The 21440-nt window shown below is 44.3% G+C and overlaps 1 protein-coding gene across 1 annotated transcript in view; it reads left to right on the top strand.

Annotated features, from left to right (window-relative positions):
• The window catches only part of LOC138491202 (cytochrome P450 2J2-like), a 568063-nt gene that overhangs the window by 45667 nt on the left and 500956 nt on the right, over positions 1 to 21440 (top strand). The window contains exon 2 of the mRNA XM_069617586.1: positions 7150 to 7310. Coding sequence (XP_069473687.1) covers positions 7150 to 7310 — 161 coding nt within the window. The remainder of the gene's footprint in view (positions 1 to 7149; positions 7311 to 21440) is intronic.

Raw genomic sequence — 21440 nt, 5'->3', positions numbered from 1 at the left:
GGACACCCCCCCCTTGCGCTGGCGGAGTCCATACATACCCCAAGATAGGTCGGTTGCCCTTGTATCTGGGACTTATATAATCAGGAGAGGTGGGATCCCATTGGTGGGATTACCTCCCTGACTGCCACCTGTTGCTGATTGGTTAGAAGGCCTTCTTTGTTTCTGATTTTGCTGGTTTTGGGTAGGTGCATTTTTAGGGCCCCCATTTCTAGGTCCAAATGGGGGCAACCTTCACCTCTGCCACCTTAGCAGCAGCAGAGGTGTTGGTTGTTTTTTTTGTTTTACCTGATTCTTATTTTCTGCAGGTTTTTGGACCTCATAGATCCGGGTAGCCTGCTCTATTACACATTCCAGAGTCCTTTTGTCATGAAAATCCTTCACCAGCGGGGTCATGGTGTATTTTGGAAGCACGAGAAAATAGGTAGTTATAAACTCTCGGCTATCCGTGCGCAATCTCCCGGTAGTTTGTGTCAAGGCGCGTTTTAGCTCCTGCACAAATTCTCGTGGGGCCTGATCTTTTCCGCATTGCAAATTGTAGGGCGCTTTGCGAGCCTCTTGGGGGTTTCTGTGGGCGAAAAGTGCTTCAAGATGGCCGCTTTGTAGGTGGACCATCTTGAATGGTTTTTGTCTTCCAGTCGAGCAAAGAAGCTGGAGTATTCCGGAGAGAACGTCAATTTAGCATAATCTGTGTAGTTCTGGCTATCTTTAAGGTGAAAAGTGTCCATCATTTGTTCATAGAGTTCCAAATGCTCCCAAACAGAATATTTTGTGTTTTTGTGGTACGGTGTCATGAAATTCCTAATGGCCTTGAACTGCCTAATGGGGTCTTTCAACAGTGCTTTCTTTTGTTTATCTGCCCTCTTTTTCCACGTCACCTGATTCCACTCACCCTCCGACTCAGAGGCGCTACTGTTTAAGGACCCCTCATGATCTTCTAGTCGCTCCCTGATATTTTGACCTTGTGAGGAGCTTGCAGAATGGTGGGGCCTAGTTTCTTCCCCCCTGTGGCATACAGGGGAGTAGTCTTTTGACTTCTCCCTGCTTCCAGGGTTGGCAGAGGATCCCCCCCACTGCCCTGATTGGGTGAAGGTCTTCAGAATGCTCTTTTGGGGCCTGATTTCCTGCTGTTTCTGTGCAAATCGAACCAAATGGTCCCTTTGGAGATAGTACTGTCGCAGATCTAATTCCCTGACTTTCTCCTCATAAGAGGCTTCCTGGTCAGAGACATCAACCAAACTATTTTTGTATCTATACAGGGACGCCCGTCCATCAATTTCTGAGGGGCGCTGACCTGTCAGCTCCATCATGCTAGGCCTATTTAATTCTGATGGCCTCATGGTTTCTGGCTCATGTGAACCAGTAGACATGAAGTCAGCAGTGCACAAAGTATTAAATGGGTTTGAGTCCCTTAGTACAGAGGGCATCCCTCTGGGTCCCTCAAGTTTGGGTTTAGCCTGGCATACTCTTTCTCCAACCTCCCTAGTTTCTCCTTCTCAGCACCTATCTCTTGATAATAGGCAAAGGCTTGAGATTTCTGCTCTGCTATCAGGGATTAACTGGCCTCTATGACCCGCTCTTGAGCTGCCACCTGCTTGTGGAGTCCATTGTTCTCCTCACATAGGGCCTCATTGTCTCTTTGCGCTACCTGTATGGCCTGGGAACACTGAGATAATTTCTGTTGTAGGAGGTGACCCTCCTTTTTCTGCACATTTAGAGCCTCTGTGGCCTGCTCTAACTCAAGTTCCATTTGTCTCCTATGTCCCATTAATTTATCACATTCTTATTTTATGCCAGTCAGTCCCTGGAGGTCAGACACCCTTCTCTCCAGATTGGTTTTTAAATTGCACATTTCTTGGTATAGGGCCGCTTTCTCCTGATACAGTGTGCCCCTTTGTTCAGCCAGGTCATCCCTTTGTTGTGTTATGGTGCCTAATTTCTGGTGCTCTTCATCAAATTCTGATTGGGAATGGAGTTCTCTCATAATTTATTTATTATTTTCCTCTTCTAATTTTTTTATCTGATTCTGTAAAGTGACCATTTTCTCTGCGCTAGCGTTATTGTATCCCACTTGTTTTAATTTAAGTTGACCCTCTTCCAAAGAGTCAACCTTTTCTTGACACTCCACTCTTAAGGCGTTTATTTGGGCCTCTTGGTCTGCATTATTTTGCTGTTGTAGAGCCAAGTCCTGTAGTCCATGTAGTTCTCAACTTGGACCTCAGAATCTTGGCTCTTTTGCAATTTTTGTTCCGCAAATTTTAGCTCAGTCTGGATTTGAGTTAAGAGTTCAGATTGGTTTTGCGCAAGAGTTGTATTTTCTTCATGCTTTGCCCGCATCACTTTCATATGGAGATACATGTAGGCTGTGATTCTGAACATTTTAATCTGCTCCTCTTTAATTTTTGGAGTCATGTACAACTCACTCAAAGCTTGATGTAATAGGCCAACGTCCTGCCAAGTATCCATGTCAATGGCGGTGACCTGTTGCATCATCTCTTCTAGCCAGACCGCCTCATTTTACTGCTGCCATTCCCCTCTGACAAATAATTTGTGCAGAAGGTGCTCCCTGGCCATATTTATCTCTACTGTGGTCATTTTGGAAAGTGTTGTTTCTTTATTAATTTATTTATATAAGGGTAACCTGTATTCTGTTGCTTTTTGTCTAGTTTGGGGTTGATTTCGCTTTAATTTTATATACAGGCCCTATGTTTTTACAGCGTAACACAGCTTTATAGGCACACGAAGTATCACAACCTTGAAGGTTAGCCTGCTGTGTTAAGCTGCCACAGGTGGCAACAATGCCCCAATCCCCTGCACAAGCCCCCAAGTTTGTTAAGGATACTAATCGGGCGTCACACACCGGACCAGGACCCTTGCCCTTAGCCTAGGACGTAGCGCTCAATTAGAATACTTTTTCTTTATTTCCTAGAATTCAGATTGAGCTGGCACCCAACCCGTCTCACACCCCCTTTTACAAATACCCTGGGTCACAATGGACCATGAAACAGGCCGGTAGGTGGTAATACCAGATTTATTTATTTTAAATTCAAAGAAAATCACACAATTTTAATATTGGGCAGCAATCACCAATGGGGTGATAATTACAATGTAAACTGATGAAATACACTTGGTTGACCTTCTCCTAGAACATATCCAAAGCACAGATGAATAGGAGCAATTTTACTGTTCGGGTCGATAGCACCCAAGTTAAGCTTTCCCGCTGCAATGCTCCCTCAAACCCCAACTAATTGAATTTTGAGTGGATAGAAAGGAGCAGCAAGCAGTCAGGGACGCTAGGCAGCAAACAGAATTAAAATCCAACCTTCCCTCATGAAATGGGAGGCAAACCCTTTGCAAATTCAGAAATAACACTCGGATTTGGTAAATAATTAATTTAAATGTGCGGTTGAATAGATGAGGTAAATATGAGGTATCACAATATCAGGGATGTAATAACATTAGCAACTACAAGGCAAGGTACCAACAAAGGGCATAAAATTCAAAATCCAACTTTGAAGCGACAACACAGTGCAGCCAGAATCACAGGCAAAGAATTTGCATTTGCTAAATTACACAGGTTTAAATGTCAAAAACGGTTTGACAAACGGGTGAAATAGATAGAATCGGAATGTGGTTTTTAGGCTGGGTGATAGATGCACGTCACAGGGATAATATAAAAGTGAAAGAGTGACTCTAGCTTGATAACTGGAAGAGATTTTCAAGTTGAAAGGAAATTTGTTTTTAAAAATAAAAGCAGTTAAAAGAGAACATCGGTTTAGAAAGAAAAGGACAACTTTCACTTAAACTAGATTTAGTGGCTAGAATGTAAAAGAAAGACACAGTATGCGCCAAGGTTAATTTGCAAGGTTAACCTTTTCACCCTGTGTTCAGCTGTATGTGGGAATTCATTAAATTATTCAAAATACGACTATGGACTTATGCAAGACAGAAATGAATGGAAGAATTGTGCTAACACTAGAAAATCAAGGAACAGAATACACATCGGATTCAGACTATCTTAAGCAAGTTATCCGGGTATGGATGGGATTACTCAGAAGGTGGAACAAAGACAAGATATCAAGATAGGGTAGGCTATGTGTGGCTATGGAATGGGATAATACTCACAATCAGCAATTGGGTGTGGGATTTTGGGACAGCGAACCAGGTTTCTGGACAGCGAGGCAATATCTGGTCACTGGTCACAGCGGCGGGCTCTCCTAACAGAAAACAGCTGGGCAAGGGCCTGGTCACGGCACAGTGGCATGCAGGTAGTGGGGCAAAAAGCCGGTCTGGTCACAGGATACTCTCAAAAAGGGTACCACAGCCTTTTCCCTTTTCTCCCTGAGTTAGTGGGATTTTGTTATGGGGGTTTAGTTCTGAAGGGCGGTTCTGTCTGGATAGGATCAGCTATGCTCAGCCTGGCAGTAGAATCTGGAATCTTGCAGGATGAATATAAAATGTCTGGATACGCAGGCGCTGGAAAATTCAGAAGAGTCCCTTATCTCTGTGAGCCTCTACCTTTCATAAGGCAGGTGACATCACAGGATTTATTGTTGGGCTGAACTAAGCTAGACTTAGCCCTAAGAATCGGATAGGTCAGCCTATGTTATGTCACCTCCTCCTTAGGGGGCAGATTGAACTGAAGGAAGGGACTGAGTTTTAGGGGGTGTGTTTTTATGAGGTACAAAGCCACCCCCCTGTCATTTTTTGGCAAAATCAGTTCAGACATAAATTGCACCTTTTTACAGTTGTGGCGCTTTCACAAATCATACAGGCAAGTTGCATATTATACACAGCGTATTATTCCCACTCTCACGTTTGTAGGCCTTAGTTTCATCCTAATAATTGTTCGTCATTTTCAGTGAGAAATATTTTACCTAAAATTCTATAACTTTATACATGTGTACATATTATCATAAGGCATGTTAGTATTGAATTTCAAAGTGGCACCATATGCACTTTCCTCAGAATATACAATTTTTCGTCATTTCAGTCCCCAACATGCTAGTGAAGGCTACCACGTCTAATTTTAAAGCCACAAAAATTGCATTTAAACTGTAAAACGTTTACATTCCTGCGTGGTCCGGTTGCAGAGATAAAAGTCTTAAAGTTTATTAATAAAATAGTCTTTTGAGCCAGATGGCCAGCATTATCTCCCAAATAAGGGCATAACTTCCAAGTCTGCTCTGGAGCTGGCTTTGAAGCCCCCCAGTTGAAGTTGAGGGGAGGTGTTATTTGCAATTTCACACCTAAGCGTCCTGGAACTCTATTGTAACAGGCTCCAGCCCAGACGCAAAGTCTGACGAGTGTGTGATATGCTTCCTCTTTGTCCATTCAAAGTTTCCAAGGCAGTGGCCCCTTTTGGGTTGCCAGCACACAAATGTCCTTTGAAGCCAAGCAGGAAAACCTGTTTTGCTGGTTCCCCAGTACAGAAAATGCATTTATTCATTTATTTATTTATGTATTTTCTGGGCCATAAAGCAAGGCTGTTGGAATAAAACATTAAATTAGATTTCAAACAACCTCCCCCTCACATTTCTCTGCAAGGACAGGGCCTTAATTCCACATTTCACTTTTAAATAGCATTTTCTTTGACTGCAAAAAGCAGCCCTTTTTACACATGGTTAATTCTGCTGGGATGTCCCTTTCAAATGCGGCCTTCTTACATTCATTTTCTGAATCTTTCCAAAGCCCCAGTCATGCTTCTAATGCACACGCATCTGTCAAAATAAAGATCCCTTGAAACTGACACATGAACAGAGATGTAGGGTTTCTTTTGAAGAGTTTATCTGGGATATTTTGTAGCTAAAAGTCAAGTGTTTTTTCTGTTCGGTTGGGAGCAAAGTTGTTTGTGATTTCACAGATTTTGCTTGACACAATCTGTCATTCAGTGAGAAATGCTATCTTTTGCTGGAGCACAACCTGAATATGGCCTGGCATAGCTGGGTCTCACTGGATCCAGACTGTGCATTGTTGAACAGATGAAAAAAGGCATCAGGCTCCATCAATTTAATGCAAAATATTTCCTTTTTCATGGGAAGTTTTGGAACTAGCAGCCAAGCAGCACTGCTTTTCAACTCTCTTCTTTGGTGCACATCAGGAAACACACTGGCAGCTTTTCTTCGTGCGTTCCCGGTTCCATCTTGCCCCATGTGTGCTTGGCAAAGACAGCGCAGCCATTATTTTGGTGACTGCAAAACACAGTTTTTAAGGCAAGGCGATGGTGCTCAACAGTGCCAGCGCAGCCATTTTGCTGGTAACTGCTAAGGTGCATATTGGTGATGGGGGAATTCTGCTCGGTGGGCAAATGTACCCCACAAAGCAGGCAAGATATTGGGTCATTTGAATGCCACTGATCTGCACTCCCATACGCATAGAATCAATCTCATCTCTTGAATGCTTCAAGATCAGACAAACCACTATCCCTCCCTTACTGACTTCAGCCCCCCTGATCACAACACCCCACAATTATGTTCTTCTGTAATTATGCAAATAAGTGTAATGTTATATATCATGGCATTAGGCCTATATTAAGTGTACCAGCTATACTGGTTTCCATGTTCATATCCCAGGTTTCTGTATCCATTACCTGTCATCATCAACAACATGCTTCCCATTCCCATAAAACCTCAATCTATTGTCAAGGCATCCTACCCCGGGGCTGACTCTGCCTCCGGTACTGTTTCCTAAGTATATAATTTCTGGTGGAATTGACGCCCCAACCGTCAATAAATACAAATCAAATCTAAAGTAAAGGGTGAGAAAATGTTCTGTCCAGTTTCTCCAACTGTGGTTGGTTGGATATTCAGTGCAGGGAATCCATATAAGAGTTTCCTTGTGTACCAGCACATTCATATGCTGTAGGCCATCCAAAAAGTAAATTTTTGCATTTGTACTTCTTACAAACCGGCTTAAGTAAATCCAGAGTATCCGTTGAGCATTCACTTTTGTGACATTGTTTGCAGTAAGAGCTGAACACTTAGCAGCCATATTACTGCCCTTGTCCAAGGTCCCCAAAGGCATCCAGCTAATACATTTTTCAGTCGTGTTTGTGTGAGTGCTTTAGTTGACAAGGCAGTAATATACTGTCTTTGTATGTCATACAGGTTGTCAACAAGCCACCCTTTATGAGTTGACTTTCTTTATTTCCAGGTAAGCCCAGTGATCTTGAGAACATGATTGCAAGTTTTGTGACAAATGTAATTGCTGCTGTTGTCTTTGGGCATCGCTTCACCCTTGATGATGATGCTCTTCACCAGCTGACTAAAGCCGCCAATGAAGTAGGACCCTTCTTGTGCTCCTTATGGGGACAGGTAAGATATCAGGTTGCCATTTTCTATCTTCATGGTTTTGCCTGTTCAGAGAATCCTTAAGGCCATGCTTCCTTCTTTAAAGTTAAAACGATTGCATTTGAGTTTTGTGGAGCAGAGAAAAAGCAACCCACCTCATGAACACTGTCACAGATGGCCTTAAGCATACCCATACCCCAGAGGATGGCTTAAGGGTCTTTATTTTGCAAACTTCAAATAATTCAAAAACTCGATGACTTGAAAAAAAATGTGGCATTCTCTAGGCCGTCCCTTTCTCATCTCCCATGGGCTTCCCCTTTACCTAGCCCATGCTATTCTAATCCCCAGGTTGTCAAGTAGAGATCGTTATACCTACCGACTAATGTGGAAGCCTAAAGGCTTCAGCCTTTGCTGTCCCATTTCCTGTGAGGATTTTCTGGGGGGAACCTGTCCTAATAATTCCCTGGGATATGGTGTAATGAGAATTTGTGCCTTTTCAAATGCTTGGTTCCTCCCACTCAGTCCTTCCATGCACTTGTGTTCCTTTTCCTGATGTTCTCTTCCTTGCCCTGTTCTTAAACCCACTCCACTCTTTCCTACTCCTTACCTCCTTCTCTCTCTACTCCATCCTTCTGTCCCACTAAAGGTCACACAAACACCTAAATGCTATTCTACTTTGTCCTCTACACTCTACTCCCTGCTTTCCTCTCCCCTCTCCTCTCCATTCACCTATCACCTTTGCCATCCACTCCCCTCTCCCATCTACTCTACCCTTATACTCTCGACTCTCCTCTCCTCCCCATCTCTCTTCTTCCTTTAATTGACAACTTACCGTCTCTCATATACCCTTCTCTCCATCACTAAATTATCCTGCTACTCTCTTTGTAACACTCTCATAACTAACAACATTCTTCCACACAATCTTACACACAGGTACCACTTTCTCTTACTTCCACCATCTCACCTGAAACAATCTCTACCGCAGTCTTCCCATCACTCTGCTTCACTGTCCTTCCTCCATCTAGTCTTTCGGTTCATCGTCACTCCAACTGACCTCAACCAAACAACCCTCACTCCTACTCTCTACTGCAGGGATTATATACTCCCTTCCCATTGGCTCATTGGTTCAACTGGTTTTAGGGCCAATCTAATCTGCCTGGCCCCCTTTGGGTGGTGTCAGTGTGCTGGAAAAGTTTGAAATCCCTGCTCAGCCCCATCACGTTCTTTTTAGCGGTGTTGACATGAATCACTTTGCTGTGGGGTTTGATGTGCCTCTCTTTGTTTTGTCCCCGGTTTTCGGGGCTCCTGCAACTGGTTCGTGTCTCTCGCAAAGTCAGCGAGTCCTTCTGCTGGACCATGACACATTTGGACTGCTACATTACTTTCTGGCATTTGGAGTCTTGGAATGAAAGAAACAGAACTTTGGCCAGCACCAGGTATTTCAAGCATTGGGTGATAGATTGTAGAACCCTCTGCCTGTAACAGAACACATATGGGGGACATAGACTGGCACTCTCCCAGCTTCCTCAACCCACCACTGGGGCAGGACTGGCTCGCATGAAATCCCTGATAGGCCTCCTGCCTCAGGTTGAGACGGGTCCTTAACCGCCCTTGACAGAGTCAAACCCCTGACCCTGTCAAAACACCTTCAATCATTGAGGGCCATAAGTAAGAAGGTATAAACCATCATTGAAACATTCACCTGTACCATATGATGAAGTGACCATCTGTTCATTTTCAAATGAACATTGGAAGGACATCTCCCGGTCCTCGAAACCAACTGTAAACCTTAAAACTGCAAGCCCAGACCGAGACATCCAACCCATTCAAATAGTTCAACATTCAAAAACTACAGCTCCCAAAATGTCCCTCTACATCAAAAAGAAAACCCACAGTGGATGGAGGTCAGGGACGTCATTTCGGGTTGCTAGGGGTCACAACTGGAACCACTGGCATGGCCTCTCTGACTCCTGGCAATAAGTCTGCGACCCCTGCCACGGCCTCTGCGACCCAATTAAAATAAAGTTGTCTTTTTTTGTTTTAAACGGAATTCCAAGATGGCAGGAATAGCTCAGCCTGGACCGTATGTGCTCTCAGCAGCTGCACGTGCGGCTGGTTCTCTGCGCTTCTGCTCCCGCCTCCCTGGGTTGAGCTCTCACAAATGTTTCTACTCTGTTCTTGGCAGTTCACAGGGCTTCCTCTTCCTGTATAAGAGCGAGAGACAGCACCCAGTGAATGAGCAGGAGGCAGTAAGCATTCAGAGACTGGCAGACACTTCCTGTAAAAGATGCAGTGGAGAACAAACCAACCTAGATATTCGACAGCCATGGAGAGACTGAGCCCCCCAGAGAGACACCACTTTACAAGAGCCAGCCACACCGTAATGACTACACCCCTATTGAAAAAAGCATTGGTACATAGACTGCATCCATGGCCTGCCCATGGATAGACATCCAGATTTGAGGCTGCACCAGCGGAGTGACAGCACCTTCGTACTCAGATAGCCTACATTCGCGTTCAGACCGGCCCCTTAAATAAACTACACCAGTGTAGAAAATACACCCTTAGAGACTCCGTCAGCAGAGGGGAGCTGTACATGTGAAGATAGAGACTGCACCCACAGAGAAGCAGCGCAAGCGAAGAGACGGCTTCTCTTGGCATCGCAGAGGGGCTGCTGTCCAGGGTCAGTGAGACTACAGGTAGGATGGAGGTGAGAGCCATGGGCGTTGACAAGTATGACCAAAAACCTATTTTTATAAGGATACAATCAGTTTTGTGAGAGGTAGGCAATTTTACCCTTTTTTTCCAATAAGACATGCGTGGAGGGAATGGAAGAGGAGGGTAGGAAAGCTGAATAGGAAGACAGAAAGGCATACATTTCTGAAAAGCAGACACAATTCCACGTTTAGGAAGGGGCCATTTGCGCAGGTCATGCAACAACTATGTAAACAAAATTCCCATAGTTTGGGGAACAATTGGAAAAATGACAGGAAAAAAAGGTATCTGCTGGACATGATTGGACTTGTAAGGTAATGGCATCTGTGAATTTTGAGAAAAGCAATGCACCGCTACATTCCCCCGACTCTTCTGGTTTTGAAAAAATCATACATTTTTCATAATGTTTCACAAAACAAGCAATGCCACAAGCCAAAAACGGAGCCATGGTACACAGGATGTGTATGCTGAAAGCCTAAAGAGATGTTCTTAGCATGTGTACATAAGGAAAACAAATGTGGTGAGGAATGGCAAGCATACATTTTATGAAAGAGCACAGGCAGACCTTTGGAAGGGTAGGTGACTTGTGCAGATTACAAAAGTGTACAGTGCATAAAGCAGCGACTAAGTATAGGTCACATTTGGGAAATGAAAGGGTTGTGTAACAAAGTACAGTAGCAAATGTTTGAAAACGTTATGAAAACAACAAATGTCCTACCTTCCCACATTCCCACAGAGGTCTGACATGCGCAAATCGCCCTAGAATGTACTACCCACAAGCACCGGCAAAGTCAAAAATTTAGGAAAAGAAACACAATTTTCAGACATTTCCCACCTGGAAACACCAAAACACGCCGCCAACAACACATGTCCTACCTTCCCGCGTTCCCACAGGTTTCTCAACAAGAACGATACCTCACATGTGTGGGTGCAACAACCTGGGTGCAAAGGGAAAAGACGAAACCACTAGTAACCCCAAGTGTTTCGGGGGAGCAGATTTTGCAGGCATTTGCTCTTGTGGGCTACCTACAGATTTGTGCCTGGGGTGTCGCAGTCACAAAGTAAAACAAGGAACCCCATGCATTTCTGAAAAGAAGACACCTGTGGGATTCACAGAGGACTGACCTGCGCGAATCGCCTTAGAATGTATTACCCACAAGCCCTGGCAAAGTCCAAAATTTAGGAAAAGAAACACAATTTTCAGACATTTCCCACATGGAAACCACTGAAACACGCTGCCAACAATACATGTCCTACCTTCCCGAATTCCCACAGGTGTCCCGACGAAAATGGTACCTCACATGTGTGGATGCACCTACCTGGGCGCAAAGGGAAAAGAAAGGGAAAAGGCTAAACCACTGGTATCCCAAAGTGTGTAGGGAGAGCAGATTTTGCAGGAATTTGCTCTTGTGCACAACCTACAGATTTGGGCCTGGGGTGTCGCAGCCACTAAGGAAAACAGGAAACCCCATGCATTTCTGAAAAGAAGACACCCATGGGAATCCACAGAGATCTGACGCGAATCACCCTAGAATTTATTACCCACAATCCCCGGCAAAGTCCGAAATTTAGGGGGGAAAACAATTCCTCCTGGAAACTACTGAAACACGCCGCCAACAACACATGTCCTACCTCCCACATTCCCAAAGGTGTCCGGATGAAAACAGTACCTCACATGTGTGGGTGCACCTATCAAGGCGGAAAAGAAAAAGTGTCGACTGTCTACAAGCCAACGGCAGTCCCAGGGAGACCCCCGGTATGGACCCCATCCGTTCCCAGAGGGACATTCTGTAATGCTGCCTAACCAGAGCTCCAGGATGGTCGGGGGTCCTGTCCCTGGCCTTGGGTGGCTGTCCCTCGTGGATCTCTAGCTGGGCTGTGTTACAGAATTTCCCTCTGGTGTCGATCTAGAAAAAGTAGACGCCCTTCGATCATAAGGCTATGTACTATGTTGGCCGAAGACCAACCGTCTCATGCATTTAGTATTAGAAATATATAGCCATAAGCTTGACCGAGGTGTGGCCATTTTAAAGCGACAGATATCGCCATTTTGTTTTCTCTAACGTTTGCTTTTTGCCTTCTGTTAAACTGCTTTGCTGAAATATTATTTTGCTTCACTGGTGCACAATGCAAGGTCGTGAGAGGCATGTTGAGACGAAACGCATTAACCCAGACAGAAATGCCCGGTCTCCTCCCGCACATATCCTTGAAGAGTGAGCAGCAAGGCATTCTAATCAGTACATCAGGTGCCAGCCAGTCTCGGTAGCACAGTAGAAATGCTAGAGCAAGCATTAAATGACTTGAATTATGCTCTTCTTTGCAGCCCCCCTTTCCTAAACCCGGTAGAGCTCTGGAGAGCAAGTTGACCCCCCGGCACACAAATAGAATAGGAGATAGCAAGGCCTGGAATGTGTCTCTCCCCTACGCGCAGCTTGTTCGCGAAGACAGAAGCATTGTGTTCCTTTAAACAAAGACTTGTGTCTGTGGGCTTACAAAATTGCAGACTGTTACTAAATGAATGTTTGAAGGTGTCATACTCGTCACCATTGTCAATCATCATGCTTAGTTCAAAGGAAATGTATTAGGGGCGGTATAGAATGTGTCGCTACTGATTACAAGATGCGCATTCTGTATATATGTAACTGTTGTACGATCTCCGGGGTTCTTGCGTCCCCTGAGGTCTGGTAGACACACTTCGAGGGTCGTGAGACCAGTTGGCCAACTGAGACTATTTGTTTTGCAATAAACCCTAGATTTTGGGAATACAACCTTGTGTCTGACATATCAGTTTGTGTGTGGTGATTGTGCCTTGTTTCCATACGCAAGAGTCCCTCAGGGGCCCCTTCAAGATGGCGCCCAAATAGGGACCCTCCTCCACTTGTTCCATCGTGTACGTTGTAAGATAAGGAAGGCGGAGAGAACGGCGAGGACCGGACGATCGAGCCGGGATCAAGAGGTGTTCGGGGCACCCCAGCGAAAGCGATGAGAGATTCCTTTGCAGATCTGCACACAACTGATCCCTGATTGACGTGCCCGGCCAGAGAACAAGGAGGCGAGGGTCCCGAAACGAGGCAGAGTGAGCCAAGATACGCAGACACAACGTCATTGGTTGCATCAGTATACGGACGAATTGTGTCTTGAAAAGACAATTTGATTGATCAGGTGAGTCGCGCCCCGATTCAAAAGTGATCCTGATATTGGTTGAGAGTTGAATTTGCAAAATCAAACAGCGTAAGGTTGATTAGCCAAGGCTAAGGTTAAAAGATGCCTGGGGTATTGTCCACCCTAGCGGGATTTTTCCACTGCGGCAGACAATCTTTGGAAACTGGCCAGGTCGCGCCACCCGTGGGAACGCCTGCGTATGAGATGTATGTGAAGTATGGTGTGGGAGCAATAATGTTTTGTGAGATTTGGCATGGGCAAACCAGAAAAAAGGAAGATTTTCAGTGGCCGAATCATGGGAGTTTTGAAATGACGAGAATAGATAATTTGGAGAAGGTGTTGATGAAAAAGAAAGCACGCCCTGCAGCATTTGATATCCTTAGGGACAGGAGAAGGGAAGCAATGCTTCGCTGGAAAAGTAGAGAGAAACATGCGTGCATGCATAAGTCGAAAGCAGAGAGAGCGAAAGAAAAGGAAGAGGAGGAGTGGAATGATAGTTTGAAAAAGTCAAATAGACGCGAGCAATTGAGCATAGAAAAGATATACCTGCAACGGGAGTTGCATTCATCAGACAAATTAATACATAAAATATTAACAGATACAAAGCAAGGCCCAAGAAGAGAGACTAAAACGACCGCGTCAGTAGCAACTGCTCAGCCCCCTCCTGTTGCTCAGCCCCTCCCAACTGACCAAATACCAGCACAGCCACACCCTGCACAAACAGCGCCTCCCATTAGCCAGTCATTGCCGCAACAGTCACCTCCCAGTCCTGCTGTCCCATCCACACCTCCCTCCCTAGAGATCGTTTCTGTCCCATCTGCCCCTCCTGTGATTGAACTTGAACTCACAGAAACAAGAGAAGGGGCAGAGCAAAGTGGATGTGCGAGAGTGACCCGTAGTGCGATTAGCAAGGAGAGAAAGCGAGAGTTGCAAGAACAGGCCGAAATGTATATAGACGGAAACAATGCAACATCAGCGCTGGCTTCAATGTTTGACTTCAGGAGGAGCAATGAAAAACAGGTAGTGATGGAATGCATGGGGGAATATTTGGTGGCGAGATGGAAACAGTTGATTGGAAAGCTGCCTCCGCAACGACTGTTGGATTTGAATGCTTTGGCACGTTGTAGAGGAAGGGATGAAGAGATAATAGAACGTGTAGATCGACTTTTTGAACCCAAGAATGAACTTGATAATGAATATGCTGAAATGTTTGCCACACCAGGGTATAGGAGTAGAGATATTAGGAGAGATAGGACTGAAGCGGTAGAGCCCTATATACAGCGGCGATATTCGTCGTTGTCAAGACAGACAGGCGACAGACTGAAAGTATGTATACGAGAGGCGTTGAGATGGATTTCAGATCCTAGTATTCCCACAATGGAGATACATGAGATATTTGATGAGTACATCTTGCCCATGAAAAGAAAAGCACTGCAGATAATGGCTGAAAATTTGATAGACAAAGATATAAATGAGAAGAAAGCCAGCCCCCCCTGAGATAATAGCAGTATATAAGAGGTCATTTGAACGCGGAACAGGAGAGACAGCTTTATCACTTGATTTGGGAATACTATTGCATATGAGAGAAGGGGGAGGAACAGTGAGTGCGGTATTCCCCATGAGAGAAGTCCCACTGAGAGAAGTCCCACCTACCTTCGTGCCAAAGGTAGAAATTCCTGGAGTTAATGGGGACGCAGCGCAGGTAACGCCAGCCCATTATACCGCCCAACATGTACATGTCCCCTTTTCCAGACAGGAAGTGAACAACATAAAACAGACAATTCCCGATATTAGAAAGAATCCTGCGGGATTCTATAAAGAAATAGAGTCCTGTCTGCAGTCATCCGTGCTCACTATGGGTGACATAGATTTAATATTCCCAGTGATCCTGCCAACAGACATATGGAAGCAAATAAGAAAAGTGGATGATGAAATAGCCTATGGCGCTACGTGGGCAAATTTGGTACAAGAGGATAGAATTAAAGAAGTGGGAGGAAAACCGGGGGCGAATATGGCAGCATTACCAGCACAAATAATACAGAAATTGAAAGGAATTGTTCCAGAAAAAAGAATTCAATGGGACAAATTGACTGCATGCGTTCAGGGCAAGGATGAGTTAGCCACAGATTATTTTAATAGATTTGAGGAAGTATTTAGAGATTTCAGTGGACAGGATGTAAGCACAGAAGCGGGAAAAAGGCTATTTGTTGATAAATATGTGAACAGGTTAATACTTCCCATTCAAACCTTAATAATGACATCGGAAAGTGCATGGCAAGCAAAAACGTTGAGTGAAGTACTACATATGGCTCAATATTATGAGAACAGAGTGAACGCTGAGAAAGAGAAAGAGGTGAAGGATAGAATGAATTTAAAAACAAGGGTGCTACTCCAGCAGGTAGCGGGACACAATAGAGGAAGAGGGAATGCACAGGGCAGAGGTAATTTGAATATGCATGGAGGACCCCTAGGATTGAATCAATGTGCATATTGCAGAGAGGAAGGTCACTGGCGAGCGCAATGTCCACACTTGAAAAATAGGAATGGGTACGGCCAGAGAAGACAGCATAGGGGGTATCCAGGAGTAAATGGGCATAATAGAAATAACATGCAGCAGCACCAAAATAGTCATGGAAATAGTACTCAAAATCAGAACCAAGCTCAGAATCAAACTTCTGCTCAGAATCAAAGCCAGCAGAACATACAAAATGGGAATAGAGGAAGAGGCGGGAGCATTTTTGACACTCAATCGGGTGCGTACTATAATAACAGCAGCGATTGCACATTGGATGATGTGTTGTTTCCCCAATAGGACAGCCCAAGTCAGGGGTTGGAACCAGTGTCTATTCCCGTGAATCAAAAAGGACCCTACGTAGAAATGAAAGTCAGGGATAGTGAGCACAGATTCCTCGTGGATACGGGGGCACAAAAGTGTTCGATAGACCATCATTTGGTTCCAGAAATACCACTGTCAGGGTGTACAAATATTTCAGTACGGTTTGCAGGCACCCCAGTGATAAATCCAGTATCCCAACCAGTAGCAGTGACATTAGGCCCATTCACGGAATATTGTCCATTTCTCTTAACAGAGAATTGCAGAGAAAATCTTTTGGGATTAAATTTATTGAAAAAACTGAGTACAGTTATTCACTGTACACCAGATGGAGTATTTTTGACAATTTCACTACAGAATGTACCAATATCTGAATTTGTGTCTAAACCTTTGCCAGGAGAATTGAGTGAGGTGCCAACTTGTATATGGGCAATGAATGACAATGATGTTGGATGCTTGAAAATAGAACCAGTAAAAATCGCTTTGAAAGAAGGAGTAAGGTTACCACGTATTCCACAGTATAAAATTTCAGCAGAAGGAGAGAAAGGATTGAAAATTATTGTTTCTGATTTGGTAAAATTGGGGGTCATTGAAGAGATAACAGTCCCATTCTTCCAGTGTATAAGAAAGGAGGTAATGAGGTACCGTATCGTTTTATAATTGATCTGCGTGCATTAAACAAGGTGGTAGATCCACAATTTCCGTTGGTCCCAGAGGTTACCACAATTTTGACCATGATCCCTGCCTCGGCTGAATATTTTAGTGTTATTGACTTGAAGCATGCGTTTTTCAGCATTCCAGTACACGAGGAAAGCAGATATCTGTTCGCCTTCACGTCAGGAGGACGATCATTTACATTCACGCGCATTCCACAAGGCTACACAGAGAGTCTGAGTATTTACAGTAGAGCATTGAAAGAACAACTAGACATGCTAGAGTTACCGACAGGTTGTGTTTTGTTACAATATATAGACGATTTATTGATCGCTGCAGATACAGAAGAGATTTGTAAAAAGAGTACTGTTTTATTATTAACACACTTGGCAGCGCATGGCCATAAAGCAAGTTTAAAGAAGTTCCAATATTCTCGAAAGGAGGTGGCTTATTTGGGCTACCTACTTTTGAAAGAAGGGAGAAGACTGACGCCAGAAAGAATCGAGAGCATTTTTGGTATGCCTATTCCAAAAACACAGAAAGGAGTCAGAGCTATAATAGGCATGGCTTCCTATTGCTGGCAGTGGATTGTGAATTTTGCATTGCTTGTGAAGCCAATGGTGGAGTTGACTAAAAAGGATGTTGTGATGCCTTTGCAGTGGAATGAAGAATGCCAGAGAGCATTTGATCTGCTCAAAACTGCATTGTGTTCTGCTCCAGTTTTGGGCACACCAAATTATGAAAACATTTTCAGACTGTTTGTAAACGAGAATGAAGGCTGCGCATTGGCTGTTTTGACACAGGAACAAGGTGGAAGAAATAGGCTGTGCGGCTATTTTTCTTCTGCGCTGGACCCTGTAGCGCGCGCATTACCACAATGTTTGCGAGCTGTTGCAGCGGCTGCTGCGTCAGTGAAACAAACGGAAGGGATGGTATTGGGGCACACCTTAATTTTGATTGTGCCACATGCCATAGACATTCTACTCAATAGAACACTGACGCAACACCAGCTAGATTGACTAGATATGAAATTGTCCTCTTTGCCCCACACATCCAAATCATGAGGTGTAGCGCTTTGAATCCTGCAGAATTAATGCCACTGCCCAGATAAAAACTTGATGGGAATGAATCACCTCCCTATGATTGTTTAATGGTTACTGAGGAAGAAACTAAGGGGAGAATTGATTTGACAGATACCCCACAAAAAGAGCCAGATGGAGAGTTGTTTTGTGATGGCTCCTGTTTTAAATTACCTGATGGCACGTCAACTGCTGCCTATGCTATCACCACATTAAAAAGAATTCTGGAGAGTAAAATAATCCCCTACAACTCTGCACCAGCAGCGGAGATAATAGCCTTGACCAGAGCTTGTGAGATTTCTGAAAACCTGAGTGTAAACATATATACTGACAGCCAATACGCCTTTGGCGTGGTTCATAACTTTGGCCGACTCTGGGCAGAGAGAGGTTTCTTGACATCACATGGGGCCAGAATTCAACATGGCCCTTCGATTGTGTGATTGCTGTCTGCACTCACGTGTCCAAAGCGCCTAGTGATAGTGAAATGCGAGGCACACAAAAAAGTAACATGCAAAGTGGGAAAAGGAAACGCATTTGCAGACAGAATTGTGAAACAAACTGCCACTGACTTGAATGCCAAAATGTTAACAGTACAGTCTGAGGAAGTTCACTGCATGATAAAAATGGAATTGCTACTGTCAAAGAGATGCAGGCGGAAGCCACTGTTGATGAAATCAGAGGGTGGGCTGAGGGCTCTGCTGAATTAGATTTGGAGGGTTGCTCGGTAGACAACAGGAGTAGAAACTGGATGTTACCCAATTCCTATGTAACGGCAATGGTCACGATGGCCCACAGTCCCACTCATATTTGTGCCAAAAAAATAGTCCAACATCTAGCCACAGTATGGGAGAAAGCACACATAAAGAAAAATGCCGAGAGGTGGTCCAGAACTGTATCACGTGTCTTCAACACAATGTGGGAAAGGGAACGGTGACTCCAACAGGCAGTTTTGGCCCTCCCTCTATGCCTTTTGAGGTGATCCATTTTGATTTCATAGAGATGGAGAGATGCCAAAACTTGAAGTATGTTCTGGTGGTCATATGTGCATTTAGCAAATGGGTGGAAGCATATCCACTCAAGGACTGTACCGCCGTAAGCACTGCAAAAGTAATGTTGAAGGAGTACTTCTCCCGTTTTGGTTTGCCCCGTGTCATATGGTCAGACAACGGTCCGCATTTTGTGGGCGCAGTAATATTACAGATTTGTGCAGGTCTCCAGATTGATAAGCAATTCCATTGTTCTAGACACCCCATGTCTGCCGGTCTTATTGAACGCCACAACGGCATTCTGAAGTCCAAGATAAGCAAGATATGTGCAGGAAGCAAGTTAAGCTGGGTAGAGGCATTACCGCTAGCGTTACTATGCATGCGCACATCTGTGCAGGCAAGAACTGGGCTCTCCTCGTACAAAATCGTAATGGGGAGACTGGTGAATGTTTGGTGTGCACCCCAGCCGAAAAGGCTGAGGGAACTTGAATACCCTGTGCTCAACATTTATTGTAATCTGTTAATCAAAAAATTGCGTTTGATTCATCAGCAGGTGCAGGAGGCATTACCAATAAGATACACTTGCCCAGGACACGCACTGGAGCCAGGAGACTGGGTGTTAATTAAGAATTTTGAGCGGAAGACATTGTTGGCACCCAGATGGCGTGGACCCTATCTGATCCTCCTAACTACGCAAACAGCAATTCGTGTGGATGGAAGGAAGGCATGGATCCATGCGACACACGCCAAGAAGGTCCCATCACTGTCTGAAAAACTGACTGATCGGGACGACCAGAAAGAGACAGCGGTTCCAGAAACAAAAGAAACGATTACCAGTTCTTTGCCACAAAATTTGCCTGACACAAAGTCTGAAAAGATTGCATTAAAAGGGGAAGGGCAAGGAGTTCCCCAACGTTGTTCAGCAGAACCTGCATCACTGCTGACAGACACTAAAAGTGTACCACTATGGCGCCCACCCTCTTTCATTGTGCCGCAGCTTGAAACAAAAGCTGCATCATCACTGTGGCGCCCACCATCATCTGCTATTGCGCCACTGGCTGACTCCGAGCTTGAGTCTGGAAGTGCATCCGCACTATTCATTGATCACATGATATTAAGAGCAAGGCGATATAATTTGCGGCCTCTGAAGAAGGAGTGACCAAACCTACATTTCTATTGATCTTTTTGTTGCCTCTGTTTCCTATTATCGGATGAAGTAGGAACCAGAGGCCTAGAGGAGAGCGGCGTGATGGTTGTGCAAATCGGACAGGCCAATAAACGAGGCTCCTCGGTGCTAACATAAAATCCATGTGTCCTGAACCCATATGAACAAACGGGGCACACATGGTATGAAGGCAATTGATACCTGCTCTGGAGTTCTTTTGAGCAATGTGCAGAAGCACAGAGATCTTGCCGAACGTATAGCAATTCAGGCTGCTGAGAACCGGCAGAATAGACTGTTGACATTTATCGAACTTATTGACATTCCAACGAGTGCAGCGAAGAGAGATATTCACGACGAACACTGCTGAAGAAGAAGAGCCGTGAGAGAAAAATGCCGGAACCAGCTTATGCCCCCTCCTGCACCGCTGCTGATAATGAATTAAACATAGAAACTGGAACATTACACAAAAAGAGTTACCAAAACAATTGTATGCTGATCTTAACAATAATTATGTGCGTAATGAGTATAATAGCCCCGATAACAACAGCACTGGTATTATGGTACTTGGAAGAAATGCACCCTTTAGAAATTCCCTTGCCCGTGAAAAACATCTCCATTACTGAAAGCCCTGTTCATGTAATTACTTACACTCTGTCCCCAATGGAAGAAAGACACAGGGAAGGATATGGTAACAATACATTATTGCAAATAATGAATATGACACATTCATTTCTGAGAAAGAATAATTGTTGGGTGTGTGCCCATTTGCCACAGCATGGTGGAAAAGGAATAGGTTGGTACGTGCAGCCATTGACATTAAGTTCTGCATGCAGTGCATCTCTGAGTACATTATATTATGGGATATGGAATAAAAGTGAAACGGGTCAACTAGATAGCACAAACATGAATGAATTTGAGGAGATAATCATGAGACCTGTAGGCTGCTCTATATTTCATAGAGCATGAATGGTAATGTCAAAAGCTACGCCCAAACCAATGCCACGAGATAGATTGTTCGTGCCACATAAATCATCTGTAATTACGTTTCATATGAGATTAGAAGGGAATAAAGATGCAGTGCCTCCCTCCTATACAGTAAACTATAGCCCACGTTCTGTTCCTTTTTGTTTAATAAAGAAAGGCTCTTATTCAGTAGGGACATTCACTAGATGCATGAATATAGTGATTGTAGATAGGGAAGTAGAACATGTATATGTAGGTGATCCTGTGTGTATAATAATCAAAAATAATCAGGATGTGAGATCCTACAAATCAGCAGGCTATGGTTCTGAACAGAAGAGTTTATTTCAGAAAACCACAAGTGTTATTGTTCAATTAGTTTACATAGCTTCCGATAAGCACGAAAGGCTCAAAAAGAACAGACAAGAGTGATTGAGTTTGGTGGAAATACACATTGAGTATTAACCTTTTTTGTGCTGAGGTACAGAGTTCCACCTAAGGGCACAGTGGTATACAACAGTTAGAAGAACATGTATTTATACAGTAGTGCACCCGGGACATAGGGTGGTTCAGGGTATTGTAAACACGGGGTGTACACAA

The sequence above is a fragment of the Ambystoma mexicanum genome, chromosome 10 (assembly GCF_040938575.1).
Source record: "Ambystoma mexicanum isolate Mex_15411 chromosome 10, UKY_AmexF1_1, whole genome shotgun sequence".
Taxonomy (NCBI): domain Eukaryota; kingdom Metazoa; phylum Chordata; class Amphibia; order Caudata; family Ambystomatidae; genus Ambystoma; species Ambystoma mexicanum.
The sequence above is the reverse complement of the archived record's forward strand: the minus strand, read 5'-3'. Positions and strand labels throughout refer to the sequence as shown.